The 20,014-nt window shown below is 39.5% G+C and overlaps 1 protein-coding gene across 1 annotated transcript in view; it reads right to left on the minus strand.

The window, feature by feature from the left end:
- Rnf217 (ring finger protein 217) overlaps nt 1-20,014 on the minus strand; it is a 110,369-nt gene that overhangs the window by 21,462 nt on the left and 68,893 nt on the right. The window contains exon 2 of the mRNA XM_021174324.1: nt 13,186-13,419. Coding sequence (XP_021029983.1) covers nt 13,186-13,419 — 234 coding nt within the window. The remainder of the gene's footprint in view (nt 1-13,185; nt 13,420-20,014) is intronic.

Below are 20,014 nucleotides of genomic sequence, written 5' to 3' on the forward strand. Positions count from 1 at the left end.
TCTCTTCCTTCCCATTTCCAGGAAGTTGTTTGTGTGTGTAGGAAACCTCACTGGGTTGGCCTGAGAAAGATTACCTCTTTGCTGCCTGTAATTGAAAAGGATCTAATTAAGATGATGTTTCCACTGATGTATCCTGAAGCTTCTTGCTTGAAAATATCTTCCCTCTGCTTCCCATGCATATTTAGGACCTTTACCAGGAAATTTATATTAGGCATACAGATATCCAGTCTCCCCAAGAGTCTACAAATTCTCTGGAGCTAAAGTCCTCATTTGCCTCCTGGATGCCCTAAACTAATAACATAAACCACGGGCAATTAGTAAGTTCTCTGTAAAAGGAATCTGACTAAATCCAGAAACTGACAATGGCACTGACATGGCACTACCACACCACCAGATGACATTTCCTAAACATCTTATCTTCCTGATGCTTTATTGATCATCTTGAATAAGGTGCAAATCCTTCTGCATGGATTAAGACATACAAAGTAACTTCATAAGACATTTCTGACACATTTGTTTTTGCAAGAATCCTTGCTATTCCAACAGTCAGGTGATAGGTATTTAAACTCAGCTGCCCTAAGGAAGTGATGTTTTCCTGTAAGTTCATCAAGCACCACCACCCCCTGCCAAACACACACACACACACACACACACACACAAAACACTCAAGAATAAAAATCTAGGTCTGGGCCAGTGCCCTGAGCACTTGGGCATAAACTCTGAAGCCAGCCCCACAACACCCAGAGGCAGCTCCACTTCCAGGCACTCTAACACGCCCAGGATCATAGGATCAGAGGTGAGGAGGACACAATATCTGTCCCAACACTGGGAGTAAATGGGACCAGTGGGACCCAGGCATGCAGGACCTCCACGAGACCAGTGGCTCAGGTTCCTTCCGATCTGTCTGGGACGGTGCCCTGAGCAGACCTCGGGAGCTCCACTCCCAGGCGGTAACATGGCCAGGATCATAGGATCCCAGGATCCCAGGACCTTGATCACACCAGGATCTCAGGGTCCCAGAGGCAGCTTGACTTCCAGGAGCTCTGACACACCCAGCATCTCAGGATCACAGGATCCAAGAATCACAGGTCACAGAGACAGCTTGACTCTAAGGAGTTCTGGCACAACCAGGATTACAGAAAGGACAGGCTCCAGTCAGACAACCAAGGCAGGTAACACTAGAGATAACCAGATGGCAAGAGGCAATCGTAAGAACAAAAGCAACAGAAACCAAGGTTACTTGGCATCATCAGAACCCAATTCTCTTACTATATCAAGTTCTGGATACCCCAACATACCAGAAAAGCAAGATTCAGATCTAAAATCAGTTCACATGATGAAGATAGAGGACTTTAAGAAGGACATAAATAACTCCCTTAAAGAAATACCGGAGAACACAGATAAACAGCTAGAAGCCATTAAAGAGGAAACACAAAAATCCCTTAAAGAATTACAGGAAAATACAAACAAGCAGGCGAAGGAAAGGAACAAAACCATCCAGGATCTAAAAATGGAAGTAGAAACAATAAAGAAATCACAAAGGGAGACAATCCTGGAGTTAGAAAACCTAGGAAAGAGATCATGAGTCATAGATCACCAACAGAATACAAAAGATAAAAGTGAGAATCCCAGGTGCAGAAGATCCCATAGAAAACAATGATACAATAGTGAAAGAAAATGCAAAAAGCAAAAAGATCCTGATGCAAAACATCCAGGAAATCTAGGACACAATGAGAAGACCAAACCTAAGGATAATAGGTATAGAAGAGAGTGAAGATTCCGAACTTAAAGGGCCAGTCAATATCTTCAACAAAATTATAGAAGAAAAGCTCTCTAACCTAAAGAAAGAGATGCCCATGAACATGCAAGAAGCCTACAGAACTCCAAATAGACTGGACCAAAAAAGAAATTTCTCCCATCACAAAATAATCAAAACACCAAATGAACTAAACAAACAAAGAATATTAAAAGCAGTAAGGGAAAAAAGTCAAGTAACATATAAAGGCAGGCCTATCAGAATTACACCAGACTTCTCACCAGAGACTATGAAAGCTAGAAGATCCTAGGCAGATGTCATACAGACCCTAAGAGAACACAAATGCCAGCCCAGGCTACTATACCCAGAAAAACTCTCAATTACTGAAGAAGAAGAAAACAAGATATTCCATAATAAAACCAAATTTACACAATACCTTTCCACAAATCCAGTCCTACAAAGGATAGTAGATGGAAAACACCAACACAAGGAGTGAATCTACACCCTAGAAAAAGCAAGAAAGTAATCTTTCAAGAAATCCACACAAACATAATTCCACCTCTAACAACAAAAATAACAGGAAGTAACAATCACTTTTCCTTACTATCTCTTAATTCGAAAATTAATATTACCAACATATTCTAATTGATTTGAATTCAAAAGTATGAGGAATTAGAAATTTGTTGGCTGTCATCCAGTGGTCTCTCTAATTTGGTAATTGGAGAAATAGGTCCAATATTATACAATCCATATACACTTTCTGCTTGTTTGTACGTGACAGGGTCTTGCTGTGTGCCACATAATGGTCTTGAAATCATGCTTCTCCTATCTCAGCCTCTCTATCAGTAGGATTGTTTATGTGATGTTTTTACACTATACTATGGTTTTCAAAACAGCTTACATATTTCAAAATTATTTACACAGCCAAAAAGAAATGTAGACAAATAATTTGGGAGGTGGCTTGTAAAAGAACAGCAAAGAGTGAGACTGAATGCTTTGCTTGATATTTATAATTATTTTATCAATTTTGAAGAAGAGGACTTTATAAGTTACTCTTATTCTGAGATGAGTACTTTTCAAAATCATCATGGCCAATGAACCAGAATCTTACCCCCACCTAACGTCTGTGCCACCCTCCAAGCACAACCATTCTTCACAGAAACAGTTGATGAATGACCTCACGGATAGACCATCTTAATACACACACCATTTTTTAAACGAATGTAACCTGTTCCCCGTGGGCTGAGAATGAAGACAATCACTCAAGTCAAATAACTTTGACCATAGCAGGAAATCTGTATTCAAATAATCATGCCTACAATTCATTCCTTGGTGCAGCAGAACTGTCAACTCTTAGCTTAGCTACTATGAAGGTAAAATCCTTCAGTGATGTGAGGGACATTGAAGTACAGCCTTATTACAATGAACTCCAATGTCCAAAAACTGTTCTTATTTTGTGTTTGTACCACAGTAAGAGCCAAGATTTTAAGCTCTACTAAAGACAAAACAAACAAACAAACAAAAAAACTTTATCTACTTATGTTCATTAAAAAATAATAGTGATATATTATTTTAAAATATATACAGTTAATATATTTGGAGTTACTTAAAATTTATATTGAGAAAACATATGTATTTTCAGTATTGCTGTAGACAAGCAACTTCATAAGACTATTCAATTGATTGTTTTATATCAAACAACTTTTATAATACTCATTTTTATTGTTATATTATGTAAATTTTAAAGAATATGATAAAAAATGAAAGGTATGGCAGGTATTGAAAGGGAAAGAAGAATGTGATGTAAGTCTATTTACTCAAAGTATTTTTAAAATGTTAACAAATTCAGATAAATTGAAATTATGTATTTTTTTATCATAATGCAATAAAACTTTTAAAAATTATATATGTTGTATGTATGTGTGAGTTCAAGTGTGTTTCTGCACTTTTGTGTGTAGGTCAGAGGTCAATGTCTGATGTTTTCTTCTTTTGCCTTGTCTCTCATTTTGACACAGGGTTTCTCAGTGAACCTGGAGCTCAATGCTTGGCTATGCTGGTTGGCCAGAGGCCCCTGGAATCAGCCTCTCTCCAAGCTTCCCTAAGGTTGGGGGTTACAGATACATGTTGCACCTCCAACTTTTATGTAGGGGTAGGCATCTGAACCCATGTTCTCTAGTTTATACATTAAGCACTTAACCATATGAGTCAATGCCCAGCCCTATAATTTAAAATAAATCGCAAAAGTCATTACTTATTATGCTCAAGATGTTAGACAACATCCATGCATATGTAAGTCACTCTGAAGGTGAGAGCTATCTCAGTTTTCCATGAGAGATTTCTTTAAATCTAACATCAGGTTAAACATCTTCTCAATAATGAAACAATTCATTGGCAGCAGATTCATGTAGTATTCATATAGTGACAGGTACTGATCATACTGATTTTTTTTTTAACACAGAATAGAAAGAGAATATCTTTTCTGTAACTATCTTACTAGAAGCAGACAGGCATGACGCTGGGCAGTCATATGATCGTAATCTGCCAAGTACATGTCAGTGCCCTGGAAAAGATGTTTCAGGGAAGACTGTGCTCTTACACAATGGGTAGAATGTTGCTGTAACATGTGCTACGACCCTGTTAGCCAAAGTCCACCTGCAGTACTGCACAGAGCCCTGAGAGCACACACAGAAACAAGTATTCTAACAGCCAGATCTGAGAGGGCACTTCAGCTAGCTTACCTTGAGCCTTTCTGACTTTTCCAATAAACAGACTCTATAAATCCCTATAACCCTGGCATATGCACCTCAATACAAATGGTTCAGACACTCCTCATATAAATCATCTAAAAATCAGCCTAGAGTATGTCCTAGAGAATCTAGCCAATGTAATAAATTATCAGGAAATATGAGCTATAAGATTTTCTTTAAGAATAGAGAATCTGGGGCTGGAGAGATGGCTCAGCGGTTAAGAGCACTGTCTGCTCTTCCAAAGGTCCTGAGTTCAATTCCTAGCAACCACATAGTGGTTCACAACCATCTGTAAAGGGATCTGATGCCCTCTTCTGGTGTGTCTGGAAACAGCTACAGTGTACTCATAAAACAAATCTTTAGAAAAAAAAAAGAATAGAAAAATCCCCTTTTCTTTTCTTTTCTTCTTTTTCTTCTTCCTCCTCTTCTTCCTCCTTCAGAGTGGGAAATGTGAGCATGTGCATGTACTGCCGAGAGGAGGAAAAGAGTCTGATATACAGTTTTGAACATCTCCAAGAAGCACGATTTGATCCTTTTTAACATCCAGTCCTAAAGCCAGAGTCATAACAGTGGCCATATTCTCCTGGCAGATTTGCAATAGCCTACTCGAAAATTTCATTGTTTACTGCTGTTTCTTCTAGCAGTACAGGAACCTTCACATCTCATGAGGCATGAGTACCTTAACAAAGTCCAGGGATGGTTAAATGTATCTTGCCTGAGGGTTGCCCAGGAGGGATAAAACCAAGCTAGAAGAGGAAAGTTCAAACAACTGGAGACCAAAAGTAGATAAAAACAAGCAGAGTCACATGGGACAGGATAAGGTCTATCAAGATGCTAAGTTTATCCAAAGCTTACATTCACCTCAAAACTTAAAAAAATTTTTTCAAGCAGAATATATGTCTTTCTAGGATGATGTATCAGAACCTGCAAAGGAGAACTGTTGTGGATTTGATCCCCAGAATTACATGAGAATCAGCACATTCAAAAACTTAAGATGCTGAGGGACTCTGCAGCCAGTTGGTTTTGATTGGTAAAGAAAGTTGCTGGTGGCCAAAGTTAGGGCAAGGAGACAGAGGCTGGATTTTAGGATTCCCGGGCAAGGAATTGAGGAAGGAGCAGGAAGTGAGATAGCTGCCTTACCAGGAAAGGAGTAGATGTCACGTCTAGGAGGTGCCGGGCAGAGAACTTAGCTGTCATGTAGGTTCTGGGGAACTCAGCCCAAGAGGGCTGCAGGTCTGGGTTCAGGGCAGCCAAGATAGAACATAGGTTTTAGTAAGTAATAACTTAGGAATATCAGAGGGGAGAGTATTAGACACATGAAGAATTGGAAGTGGGACAGCCACTGAGCTGTTTCAGGCATATTAAAATATAAAGGTTGAGTGTGTGTGTGTGTGTGTTTCATATTCGGGAACCCAGAACATTGGAGCGGTAGCAAGGAGCAACACTGCCACTACTGCCACCACCACCACCACCACCGCAAAGGTGATTGGTGTAGGGTTAAATGAGCCCCCTTTCCCTCATCCAAGATCACCTTTTCACAACAGTGCACCTGGAAATACTTTGTAGACTAAGTCTAAGCTCAGAAAGCAAGGCCTAGGGAAGTGAGTGAGTGAATCTACATCTTGTCCCAGTACCCACTTTTTCGCTAATGTATAAAAGAGGGAGGAGCTGGAAAGTTCTGTCATCCCTAGGCCAGTGTGGCACCTCACTGGGTTTATACACATGGGAGAGTAAACAAGAAAAGGCAGGTTTACAGAGGACAAAGGGAAAGAAAGGCAGAGTCCCAACCCTTCTTGTTCCTGAACACCTTCTGACCACTGTACACCAGCCCTAGATGTAGCTAACTTGCCATTCTCCTAACCAGTCAACACTAAAAATGACTCATTGTTGTTTTTTGTTCTAAAACCTCAAGAAAAAAAAAATCAGCTCTAAATACTACTGAGGTCAATTTATGTTAGCTTTAGGTCTGGATTATTATTATTTATGGTGTTTAGGGGTAGATATAGGGATAAAATATCAGGTGAATTTCAATATTTGACTGTTAGAAGGGCAGGAAATTTTTCTAAAAATATAGCTGTTTTATGAAATCAAGAAAGAAAGACAGGTGAGTTTGACAAGGCCCCTCATAAATAAAGGGGAAAATGTGTTCATAAAATCTAGCTGGCTTGTATCACCAGCGAGTATCAATAAACACTTCAAGATTAACATATGCAACACTCCCTTTGTTTAACTGGCTTTCCTTAAACCTAGCTGGACAACTTCATTTTTATCTCTCTTGTGCAACAAAATCTGAAAAGCTACATGTCTTTTCTGTCAGCTGCTAGCACGGATGATATGTCAGTCTCAAGAGAAGTCAGTCCACGTCAGGAGCTACACTGACCCTGGTGGCTGAATGGCAGCCGGCTTCTCATTTGTAAGCAGTCAGTTTGAAAAGATGGTGTGTGGGGGGATGGTAAGGTGGAGTGGGGGGGAGGGCAGGATGTAGAAAGGAGTGCAGAGAATCGTAATTGCACATGTCATTTCAATCAGAAGGAGCACTAAGCACGTTTTATAAGCACCTGTTGCCCCAGTAGCCTTCTGAAAGCCCTTAGAAAATGATTTTCACCACATAGTGAAATAGCATGTGTGTGCAGCTTTAGGGAATATGACTGCCCAGAGGGCCTATGACCATTCCATAAGGGTGGAAATGTGCTAGAGCTGTAAGACTGTTTCTCCAGGACATCTGAGTGTCAGCTCCTTCTATCTGATACTGAGTCACAGCACCAGTGTACAAATCACCCCAGGTGAGCTTAATAACCGTGTGATGAGTGAAGGGCTGTTACTAGTTTTACCTGCAGGAGCCACAGAGGTGCCTTTGACATGTTCCCTGTGTTGATATGCATGGCCTTCAACTCAAACTGAGTCAGCATGAAAAGTATCTCATTCCCAGTCTTCACTTGGGAGGAGAGGGCAGCTTGGAATTTAAGGGCCTCAGGAAACTACAATTGGCTGCTTCTGATCCCCAGTGATAAATTGATCCTCTCTACTTCTCTCCCTGAAACAGGAGAACAGCTCTCACCTTTTCATTATAAGGAGTTTAGTTACGATGGCAGTTCTTGGTTGTCCATTTGACTACATATGGAATTAATTAAAATCCAAGTGACTGGGTACATCGGTAAGGGATTTTTCTTAATTAAATCTTTTGAAGTAGGAAGATACACCTTTAATCTAGATCTTTTCAAGGCAGGAAATATACCCTTAATTTGGCCACATCTTTGGGTGTCAGCCTATATAAAGAACATGGAAGAAGGAATCACTTTTCTTCTTGCCTGCTTGTTCTCACTCTCATTCACTGGCAGGAGAGCCTGTTTTGGGATTCTGGTGTATACTGAAGACCAGCTGAGACATTTATCCTATAGTGGACTGAACAACTATTAGATTCTTGGAATTTCTGTGGGGAGATAGCTAATGTTGCTGTACCTGGGCTACAACCTGTAAGCCACTCTAATAAATTCCCTTTCTTTTTCCCTTTATATCTTCCTTCCTTTCTTTCATTTACCTTTTTCTCTCAAAGAGAGAGAGAGTTACATGGGAAACAGATGATAAATAAATTATTTCAGTTCTGATATAGAGGACCCTGACTAATAAAGCCAGAACCCCTGCTCCCCTGCTCCCCCCCCCCACTACTGATGACCCATATAAGTCACTTCTGGTTCATGGGTATCTCTCTGATGTTCCAAGGGGTCTTTGTGGTCGTCAATGTATTTCTAACTCAAGTGATTTTTCTATGACCTAAATAACCTAGCCTGTTGCTCTTCTTCCACGCAGCTGATCTCACCCCTCTCCTGCTCCTATCATCCATTTCTGGCCCTATGATTGACTCTGTCTCAACTCTTTTTGACTCTCCTCCTTTCTTCTTCTTTTTTTTTAATTAGATATTTTCTTTATATACATTTCAAACGCTATCCCGAAAGTTCCCTATACCCTCCCCACACCCTGCTTCCCTACCCACCCATTCCCACTTCTTGGCCCTGGCATTCCCCTGTACTGGGGCATATAAAGTTTGCACTATCAAGGGGCCTCTCTTACCAGTGATGGCCGACTAGGCCATCTTCTTCTCCTCCTTTCTTGATACTTAGGGCTGTTGATCTTGCTCCCTTGCCTAACAATAATGACCATAGTGGTTGCTGATATGTGTGAAACATTACTGTTAGTCATGGTGCCAGTCCTTCACATGTGTGATTTCACTCAATCCTCACCATACTCTTAGAGCAGAGGTGCTACTACTACCCCCAGTTAAAGATGTATAACTAAACTCAAGGTATCAGAGAAAGTATGACAGGCTGAGAATACAAATCACACTTACCTACATTGGTAAACTCAACATTAAAAAGTTTAATGTGTTTACTCTTTAATAACCTTTTTATTGCTCCAGCCTTTTCTTCTCCCACACTCCCATCACTTTCCATCTATATTTATTCCAGGACACTTATTATTATTTACATGTTGGCCACTGATTAGTTACTGTAGCAAGTAGAATTCATAAAAACACTGGCAAGTTGTAGTTGCTTAGCAGCAATGAATGAAGCCAGCCTGGACCTGGTCCACTAGACACCAGGTAGAAAGAGAGGCTTTAACCAGGTGACTACACAAATGTACCATAAAATCCCAAATGATATTCTCTATGGAGACAGACTTCAGGTGTGGGTGATATATTTGTCTCTAGTTGTCATGTGAGTACTTTTAAGCCATATTAATTTTCTCATTGTGAACATGCTGGCAACTTGACAGACATTAAGTTTGACATTGGGGCATTAAAGGGATGGTTTAGGCAAGAAATTGTATTTTAAATCAGAAATTGAAGTCAGCCTTATAGAAATAGAATTGTATATATTTTTGACATGGAACGAGTTACTGGGAGATAATGTAAATATTTTGAAGGAAAAAGTAAAATTGACTTGACAAGGTTGTCTTGGTATATATTTCTCAACTCAGGAAAGCACTTATTCAATGTGATATGAATTTGATGGTGTTTAGAATACAGCACATTTTATCCAAATTACTGTCAGATCCAAACTTAACTGGGGCCTGGAGATACAAATGTGTGCAGTAATTGTGATTACTTGCAAATGCTACATTCTATCTGTCCCATTGGCATCTGTTAAGAATAAATATTTAACAAATGATCTTTACAAAAAACAGAAATGCCTAGATATTGCAGTTTTAATCTTTACATGAGAAGCATCCATTTAGCTAGAAAATGACTATAACATTTTAAATCAATTTTAGCCTGCTCCCTTAAGTGCTTCTGACTTGATAGATAAAACCATAGTAAATGCTCAGAGTGACTGACATCTTAGAATAATGCTGTAACTTAGTGACTCAAGAACAGTACTACTGAAACAAATAAATGCGAAAAAGGACTTGTTGATAGGTACAAAACCTGTGTACAGATATAAATAATATCATAAGGAGATATTAAATTATTTGGAAACATTAAGAAGTACAGGCAACCTTTTTTGTTTGTTAATTTATGTCATTATTTGAGTACTTTACTAAACTGGAAGTGAATTTAGTTATTGAGATAGATGATTAAAATACATCAAAATGGGTGTGTGTGTGTCTATTTACTCACCTCAAGTATCAAAATTTTACTGTCAATTTTAGTGCTATTCCAAGAGCATATATGCCATGGGCCTTGCTGGTATGAACATGTCAGTACCATCCTTACTTCAGTAACAAGACATGTTTGAGCATGTAAATGGGGTAGTGCTAATTAATGTTTTAGTGATGAGAGATGCTATGTGAACATTACACTAAAGTAGTAAGAAGTGGTCCTTCAATAATTACTTGAATCATGCCTCAGAATATGGCCAGCATTGAACAGGAAGAATCAATGTCTCTTGACTGTTGGGGTTTTCTCCTCTAGGAGAATAAACAGGGACAGCAAAAACAGTGATACCTACAGTCAGTGGCAGCCTTTCTCTTGCTGAAATCTGCAGAATAGCTGTTCTGAGTCGTGCTACAGTTTGGCTCTGTAATGTTCTAAAGGCCCATGGGTGCTGGTGAAGTTGGGTTGCTACCTACAGAGACACTGATTATTATGAACTGTATAGGGGTGGCATCTAGGGACTGAAGTTGTCATTGTAAGTATATCCCTAAGGACATAGTGAGACCCAGTCTCTCCCTTCTCTTTGGCTTCCTCTGCCACTCTCCAGTTTCCTGCTACTCACCACAGACCCCCCCCCCAACTCGCAAGCAATGCAGATAGCAAATCACTGACCAGAGCTAGGAGGCAATCTTTACTCCTAGTAAAAGGCATTTTGTTAAACTGCTTTATTCTGAACAACATTTCTTTTGTTCTAAATTTCTGCTCTCCTCAAAGCAACTTTTCTTCTCCAGGTCCATTTGTCCTTTGCTCCTCTGCTTAACTGAAAACCAGCTGATAGACACTGAAAGAACCCAGTGTGTTGGGATATATTATCCAAAACCTTTGGTTCACTCAAAACTACACACAGCTAAATATATGTGCAAGGTAATATATTATGCTTATCCTGACAGGGTTTTGATAAAACAAGACATATTTTCTTCTTTCGGTAACTGTACCTTAAATTATAGTACTTGTTGACCATTTAGTAACATTACATTTTAAATTACCCAATTATTTTTACTTTGATTCAATTATGCTTTCATGTTTTAATTACCACAAATTCCATAACTGTGTATTTTATATATACATCTAATTCTGAAAGTAATTTAGGAAAAATATAGTACTCTAAGTTATGGAAAGACACAGTTTAGTTCTAAAACTAAATGACTAGTTCTGAAACTAATCTTTTCTTCAAAACATTAATAAAACACAACTGGACTGGTTCCTCAACCTAAGACTACGCATTATCCAACAAAAATGTTTTATTAAGATCCCACATCTTCGGGCCATGATTTTAGTCACATGGCTTCATAAGCTCAAGATGGCATGTTCTGCAGAAGATTGACAAAAAAAAAAAAAACAAAAAACCACTTTCCTGATAGTTATGCATTTAAGAGACTAGAGAACATAACAACACCACAAATAAAAATACTAAAGAGTGGAGCAGTTTCTAAGGCCAATTAGTCATGAAGAAACTTGGACTAATTAAGCAGACTGTAGCTCACCAGGAACACATAGGGGCAGAGAAAATCACGATATCCACTCTCCTTGAGGCTACAGGACAGATAATGGTGTGGCCACTGCTTTAAAGACACAGCACATGGGCAGGAAGTGTCCCTAAATGAAGAGGACTTGAAACAGTCACTTGCTGCGATGGTGAGGAAGGACACAGGACACATAGCAGCAGCCTCACTGCCTCATACTAAAAGTCCTCCGCTCTGCTGCTGGCCAGGCTCCTAGTGAGGTACAACATGTTCTAGGTAGGGCTGATACACACTTGTGTCTTGACAGCTCCCTAGGCTGCACCCTACAACCTAGCTTAGGATTACTGTCCTCAGTCTTGCCCTATTGTGGCAACCTCTGAGTGCTGCAGGTCTGATTTCTCTCATGTGCCTAGAGAATTAGATTCAAACCTCTGAAGACCTTGTACAAGTCTCAGCCTGCCCTGCTCTTATCTCCACAGCTGCCTCTCCCCTCCTTTCTACCTGTTTCCAGCACACCCCACCTCAGCCTCTGGGCATAAGCACTGACTCAGGCTCTCCTCTGTGTCAGCCAGAACAATTCCTTCTCTATCAGACAATTCTTAACATCCTGGCTAGAGTTTACCCAGGCACTCTACTTTATATGCATTGCATACGTTGCTTTATACAATGGACCAAATCTTAAACAGCTCCACCCCTTCCTAAATGGTAAATAAAGACTTGTTCTTAGTGAGAGGTGTTAGAGCTTTAAGAGGCAAGACCTAATGGGAATCCTTTAAGTCACTCACTGGGGCTATGCCCTTAGAAGGGGACCTTGGAACTCCAACCCCTTCTCCCACTCTCTTTTGCTACACAACCACAAGATGAGTAGTTTTACTCAGCTGATTCTACACAGGCACAAAACAACCAGGCTAAAGGATCTTGGACTAAAATGTCTCAAACTGGTTAACAGATAACAAAAAATGTTTCCCCTCTATAAGCTGATTATTGTAGGTATTTGTTACAGTCACAGAAAACTGGCAAACATACACTTATGAGACTGTTTTGAAGCAGAGACTATGTCCCATTTGTTTGTCACCTACTGTATATAAAGGCCAAGCACAAGGCAATACTCTGCACTTGGCGAATAGTGAGTGAACGATGTTTTATACAAGTTTGCTCATTATAGATAGAGGCTGAGAAAAAGGAAATTGAGACCACTGAAAAAGTCAAGCTCATTACTAAAAAAGAAACAACATCCTATTTTCATAGGATTTGGTATTTACAAGCACTTGGTAGTAGTGATGACTGTAACTCTAAGGCTTGGCTTTTCTATTAAGTCATTAAATGAATTTCCAACATGATTAAACTCAAAGAGAAAACTTCAGTTAAATCCTTTAATGCTCTCTTAGCATGGGTATCCTCAGGCCCCATGTATGAATCATGTGGAACATCCACTTACTGAGGGCCTGGTAAGAGATAAGAGAAGGGGGATAAGAGAAAGAAGCCCATGTAATGACCACCACCAGTCAGCCTATCATGGCTGCTCCCATCCTGTGAACGTTAGCCTCCCAGTCTGGAGAGCATACTTACTTTGTATCTGCTTTCTGATCTGGAAGGAGTGGGGATATGTCCTTTTTTCTTAAAGGTTGTGAAGTGTTTGCATTGAGGACATGGCTTGGTGCTGGAGTCAATTCGGCCAAGTTCCAAGAAGTACTTATACTTGATAGAGTCCTCATGGGTTAAATTGTAGACAACAGTTGTTTCCTCCAGGAATTCGAAACACTCTGTGACTGGGCATTTGATTTCTACTTGGCCAAGTTGTACCTGCATGAAGAGACACAGAAAAGAAAGAGACCACTGGTTATTAAGGTTCGTTGCTATTACATACAGTGTCTTTGTATAGAGAATATATAATTATCTCATGCTTTCAAGAAAAGATTATCAACTATTGTTCCAGATAGCATAATGAATACTAGTCATTTTGAAACCTATACTAAGTACCAAAAACTAATCAGGACCTATAGGATGTTAAAGCGTTCTCTGATAAGTATATTTGTGAACTTATCTGATGATCCACAGGCTCATTAAAGAAGCAGTAGTCTAAACTATTTTTTTGGAACCTGTGGTGTAAGGGAGCATCAGGCAGAGAGGCAGTTGCATGGTGAGCAGATGACTCAGGCCCCTGGGACCTGCCAACTAAGAGGCATTTCAGAGATTTCAACTTCACTGTAGTTTTCAATCCTATGCTTTGGGCACATTTTTAGAAAGAGAGATGTTATAAAGTACTTAAGTTTAATGGCTATTAGTTTATAACAGTCATGATGCCAAATTAATGTTTTCTGTGGTCCTCCCTTGACAAACATATAAATAGCTTCGACGTTATCACAATCTTAGAATACGTATGAAAAGAAACAAAATACCTTTCTTTGGTATAGGAAAAATAAGAAAAGTCTGGGTTGTCATCAACCTGAGGATGTGAATTCAATCCTCAATACCCACAAAACAGAAGAAGAGGACCAACTTCTAACGTTGTCCTCTGAACCCATATGGAACTTTGGCACAATCAAGTCTCCTCCCTTACACACACATACACCAAATGAAGAAATATAAAAAAGCTAAAAACACATTGGTGTTATTATGACATTTTAAGTACAAAGATAAAATCTTGTAACTATGAGAAAATATAATAACAAATGAATATTATGGAAGATATTTTTAAAATAAACCTGTTTGTGACACATTTTATACAACTTTCATGTAAAAACTATAGGGTAATTTATACTTCAGCAGTCTACTAATATACTGGCAAGGGCATTTACTTAAAGCTAGCCAGACTCTTCTCTTTTGGCTTCATGGATTCTCTCAGCATTACCAAGTGTTCCCAGCTTTCTGTTACCTTAAACTTCTTCTGTTTAACTACTTAACCATTTCCATCTCACTCTTTCTCACTCTTCACTTCTTTTCTCCTGTGTGTGGGTGTGTTCTGTTTCTCAGAATGTCAGAATAACATGTCAAAATCAGAGTTGTAATGGTTTGTCTTGTGGGTTTCCAGTGTCATCCTTCCTCTCATGGTGTGTGTGTGTGTGTGTTTGTAGGTTATGGTGCCCTGATTAGACTCACCCATCACTACTCTGGAAAGCATCCCAGTTCCCCTTTATTCTGAGTTTACTTTCTTGAAGTTACTATGCTTAAAAATGAGTTGTGCTAACGTCTCCTGTTTTAGTCATTTAATGTGTCTGTCACCTAATTCCCATTCCAAACTTGAACAGTGACATTCTTGGTGTCATTTCTCTCCCACTTCAGCTCTGTGGTCTTCTGGATAAATTAATGTTGTAAGGTATCCAGACTAAACCAGATATTCAGATGGTTTCAGTTTATAACCTGGGTTGGTCTCCCTTGCTCAGCCACCTGACTGCTAAATGTCCTTCTACCACTGGCTTTCCAACTGTGTTTTCTAGTAAATTGTTTTGAATTATACCTCAAGAAGGAAGTCCTTATAACCTTTCCATATAGACAAAGGTACCCACGAACCAGTAAGAGTTTGGGTTCATAGTCTTTGTCCATATAGACAAAGGTGTTCCTTTTCTTCATAGTCTGTGGACATCTGTGAAACCCTGCTCAGAACTTGCACTGAGTTAAGTGCTGAAGTGCAGGTGCCTATCAGGAATGATGCAGGCAGTCAAGACCCAGACTGAACATCTGTCAGCCTGATAGGGTGGTGTCACCAAAAGATGTGGAAAGCATGGTCACTTCAGACCCGAGAGGATCAGACCAGCCTTTTCGGAATGAGTGCAGCTTCGAGTGAGAGCTTAAAATCATCGGGACTTAGCCAGTAAGAATGAAGCTGCACGAGGATGGCCTAGTCAGGTCATCAATGGGAGGAGAGGCCTTTGGTCCTCTGAAGGCTCTATGCCCTAGTATAGGGGAATGCCAGGACCAGGAATGGGAGTGGGTGGGTTGGGGAGCAGGGGTGGAGGAGAGGATAGGGAATTTTCAGAGGGAAAACTAGGAAAGGGGATAACATTTGAAATGTAAATAAAGAAAAGAAAAAAAAAAGAAAAGAAAAGAATGAAGCTGCTCCAAGCACACAAAACAAACACCATGAAAAAGCCTGGAGGCAAATGCAGAGCTCTCTGTGGCAGGGCTGCCATGTTCCATTCATCTGGACTGCATTGACTTACACAGCAAATATTCATGTGAACTGACTATCACACCCTTAAAAGAGGGTAGGAAAATTGGATGGAATCCCAAACTATCAGTACAGAAGAGGCTGTAAACAAATGAGCTTGTAACAGAGCATAAGAGCAGGGTGTTACACTCTCTGAGGACACTGGGCATTTTCCCCTATAAAAATAGACAAGCACTCAGTTCTTAGCACATGGAAGCAGAGTTCCTCTCACTTATTGGGTAAGGGCCCTTTTTAGTGCTTAAGAGCCCCAGCTACTTGTTCCTAGACACTTGGATTTAACCTCCATCTTCCTTCCTTTGTATTTACTTATTTCAGCCATGTAAGTGGTAGTGATGGATGCAGCACTTTTATAGCTATCTGGGAACAGTTGGGTCTTAAGGAAATGCCATGTACTTTGGAGAGTAGAACCAATCCAGAGATTGCAAGGACAGGGCTATCTTGTTACTCTTTGAGCAGTTAGTGTTTATTACCTGACCACACTGGGATGCCATCTAGCTTCCAGCCAGGTACCTGCTCTTCTTCAGTGGTTCTTGGCTTTCTGAAAACCTATTCCATTTCCATGGACACCTTATTTCCTGTAGTTTCACTCTATTCTTTCTCAAAGTTCAAAAATCCTTACCCCACAAAACTGAGCTAGTGATTTCGCACAGCATTCTACTGATCACAGGGAAACATCAGGAACATATTGCCCAACTGCTCACTAGCAATCCCATCAGTCTACCTCTATCTGTCTCTCTCTCTTCTGGCTTTCTTAGTATAAGACAGACCTGACTTCTAGTATACAAAAGTCCCTGGAAAGGGTTTTTTGTTTGTTTGTTTTTTGTTTTGTTTTGTTTTTTTAAGATTTTAAGTTTCCTAGCCTATTCTAGACCTACACATTCAGAATTGAATTATTTTCAGGAAGCCAATAATTGGCAGTTGGAACAATGACTCAAGCCTTTCAATTAACGCATACTTCCTCCTAAGAACCACGCCTCTTCTCATGTACAGTGTGGTGGTGTGACTCATGACCTATCTGACTCTTGGTGGCTACATGTGTATCATTTTCAGAGCAGTTTTCTTAAAAGATTATATGACAAGTATCTTGAGTAAGCAATGTGTATTCATTTATTTATCCAACAATATATACTCTATTAATTCAAGCATACACTTAAATAAAAACCCTTTAATACTGCAAAAGTAAAATTTGTCTTACAAGCAATAGTTGATTAGCATTAAGTTGAATTTGCAGTAATTTTACTTTTGGATGGTACATGGCCAAATTGGATGGTATCGTATCGCACAACTAGTCACCTGTTGGATTTCTGCCAATTGCAGGCCTCATAGGGCAGGCAACATGAAGGACTTATCGAGAGATGGGAGGAGATGGCTATGCTGGGCTTACCGGAAGAAAAGAATTTTAAATGCAGACTGTTATCTTTGCCATAATGAAGAAGTGACAGCTTTCCTGTAAGCCTGAAGAGGCTGTGATACAGAGAAAAGTTTCCACAGGCAAAGGAACCAAGGACTGTGGTTCCCTCCCAGACAGGAGGAACCTGTCGTGCCTATGTTTAGAACACAGACCAGCGGATAAAGTTTACTAAGCCTGGAACAGAAATGTATGGAATGAAGCTGGAGTGTCAGCTCCACATGATCATACAGGTTTTCTTGATCAAATTAAGAAATCTGGATTAAATTATAAATTCAATTTGAGTCTCTTTCAGGTTTTAAAAGAAGGTGTAACATGTCACATTAATAAGTAAATAAATCATTCAAGCTCTTCTGGGAGAATGTACCTACCATCCAGGAGCCAAAGTACAGGCTAAGAAAATGGTAGCTCTCAGATAAAACCTGGGTCTTCCAGATGTTCAGGGAGCAGGCTGCTGAAGACTGAATTTGGGGTGCTAAGGGGCAGCCAGTACACTGCAAATTTTGTAAGTAAGACCAAATTAGGGCTTTTTTTAAATTGACAAAAATTATCTGTGTTTACACTGTACAACATGATGCTTTAAAATATGGACACACTGTGGACTGGCTACATCTGGTTTCAATATATATTATTTTGGAATTCGAAAACTAAAATCCTTAGCAACCGTCAACCTTCTCGTTATTAACCACAGTGACCACATTGGCCAATAGTCCCTTGAACTTATTCCTTCTAACTGAAATTTTGTATTCTTTGACCAACATTTGCACAATATCCCCATGTCTTTCTCACCACTGCTGCCAGCCAGCTCTGGATAATTGGCTACTCTCTGCTCCTCTGAGTTCATCCTCTTCACGTTCTAAACTGACTAAGATTATCTAGCATTTATCTTTGTGTGTGTGCCTACATCATTTGACATTTGTGATGCTGTGGTAGATGACAGAATTTCCTCTTTTTAAAAGACTAAATAGTACTCCAATATGTATGTGTATTTATAAATATGACAATGTAAAGCATATTTTCTCCATCTACTAATAGATACTTAGGTTGATTCTATATTTTTTTAGCTCTTATGAACAATGATGCCATAAACATGGAAGTAGAGATAAAACTCTTTACATGTATATATTACACACAAACACACATGCATGTGGGCATATATTTTTGTGGCAAGTATTTAATTAGAGAGAAGCCATTCTTTCATTGTACATGATAGCTGTAGTAAATTATTTTAATTTGGGGAATCAGCACATGTAGCACATGTGAAGGTCATAGGACAGTTCTCTTTCCACCATGTGGCTCCTGGGGATTCAACTCTGGGTCAAGTTAATGGCAAGCACCCTTACCCAAAGTCATTTCACCAGCCTGGCTGTGAAAATTTACATTCCCACCCACATGCACTCCAACATTTTACATTTTATAGGAATATTTTTGTAGTAATAGTAACAAAAATAATAGGTATATAGAGTATTTTAATCCATGAAACTTTCCTTCATGACCTTGACAACAGTGATTAGTGTTGACAGTTTTTGCAACTTGGGTTTAACATTACTACTTCAATTAGTATCTGCCCAGTAGTTTATAAAGCCTTCATTAGGAATAATTACAAACATATGGGGAAATGGTAGATAGCCACTATGAATCTTCAAGTATTCGTTCTCCCATTTAAACAATTGTCAGCTTAGGAGCAGTACTGTTCCTTTGGGACTTGACTCATTTAGATCTTGCATCTCATTTCAAAGCAAATACCCAACATCAGTCATTTCTTTCCTAAATGTTCCAAGAACTAAGCCATTCCTTTGCTACTATAACTGTGATGGCCAACACTTCCCCAAATGTCTCTTATAATCGAGCAATGCTTTCGAGATGCCAGCCAACTTCTGTCTGTAGTTGTTCTGGACACATAAGCTGACTTTGCACTTTTGTTGTGTTCAGTGCTGATGCCACTACTTACATCACTGAAAAATATGTTCCCTACTTCTGAACAAGTTTAATCTTGTAAGAAAAAAATTACTTAACTGTAAAACAATCTCCAAGGTGTCAGCAGGAAGCATAATTATCCACTTATGCTAGATGGCTAATTTGCCACATGAGAGAACTCAAAAGTAATTTAGTGGCTAAGGTGATAAGGACCTCTGAAGTAGTGGATTAATTAATTAAATTCTCCAAAGAAAAGGACGGAAAAAGGTACAATGTGGGGCCTCAAACTCAATTTATCAAATGTTTAGTCTGATTTGGACCTTGGTTTTAAGTAATAGACATGAGACTTTATAAGGTGTTTACAGCCTTTTGCTTAATGGATATCAAAGGATCCTATTGTCTGTATACTGACCATTGAACAACAGCATTGAAGACACCTTCAGCATCCACTAACCAACTGAGTGTTGAGCACCACTACGCAAATGGTTCCCCAGCTCACTGCTTTCCAGAATCAGTAACCACAAAAAGGCAGATGCTCTGGGCACATATTTTTGGTTTTTTGGCATATGTATACATGTTAGCAGATGAACATGCATCTGTGTGCATGCCCATAGGTGTGTGTGGAGACCAAAGACCAAAGACAGGTGTTTTCACTGCTTTCTTTATTTATTGAGGCAGGGTCTCTTACTAAACCCAGAGCTTATAAGTCTCTGTCCTCTCCTGAGTGTTGGGAATACAGGCAGCTGCCACACCCACTGGCTTTTTATGTGGGTGCCAGGGATTCAAACTCTAGTCCTCATAGTTGTACAAGTACTTTATCTACTGGGCCATCTTCATATGCTTTTTCAGTTTCCTCAGCAGCCTCCACGGTGTCATATGATGACACCTTAGAGGTTTTTTCTTTT

The sequence above is a fragment of the Mus caroli genome, chromosome 10, assembly GCF_900094665.2.
Source record: "Mus caroli chromosome 10, CAROLI_EIJ_v1.1, whole genome shotgun sequence".
Lineage (NCBI taxonomy): Eukaryota > Metazoa > Chordata > Mammalia > Rodentia > Muridae > Mus > Mus caroli.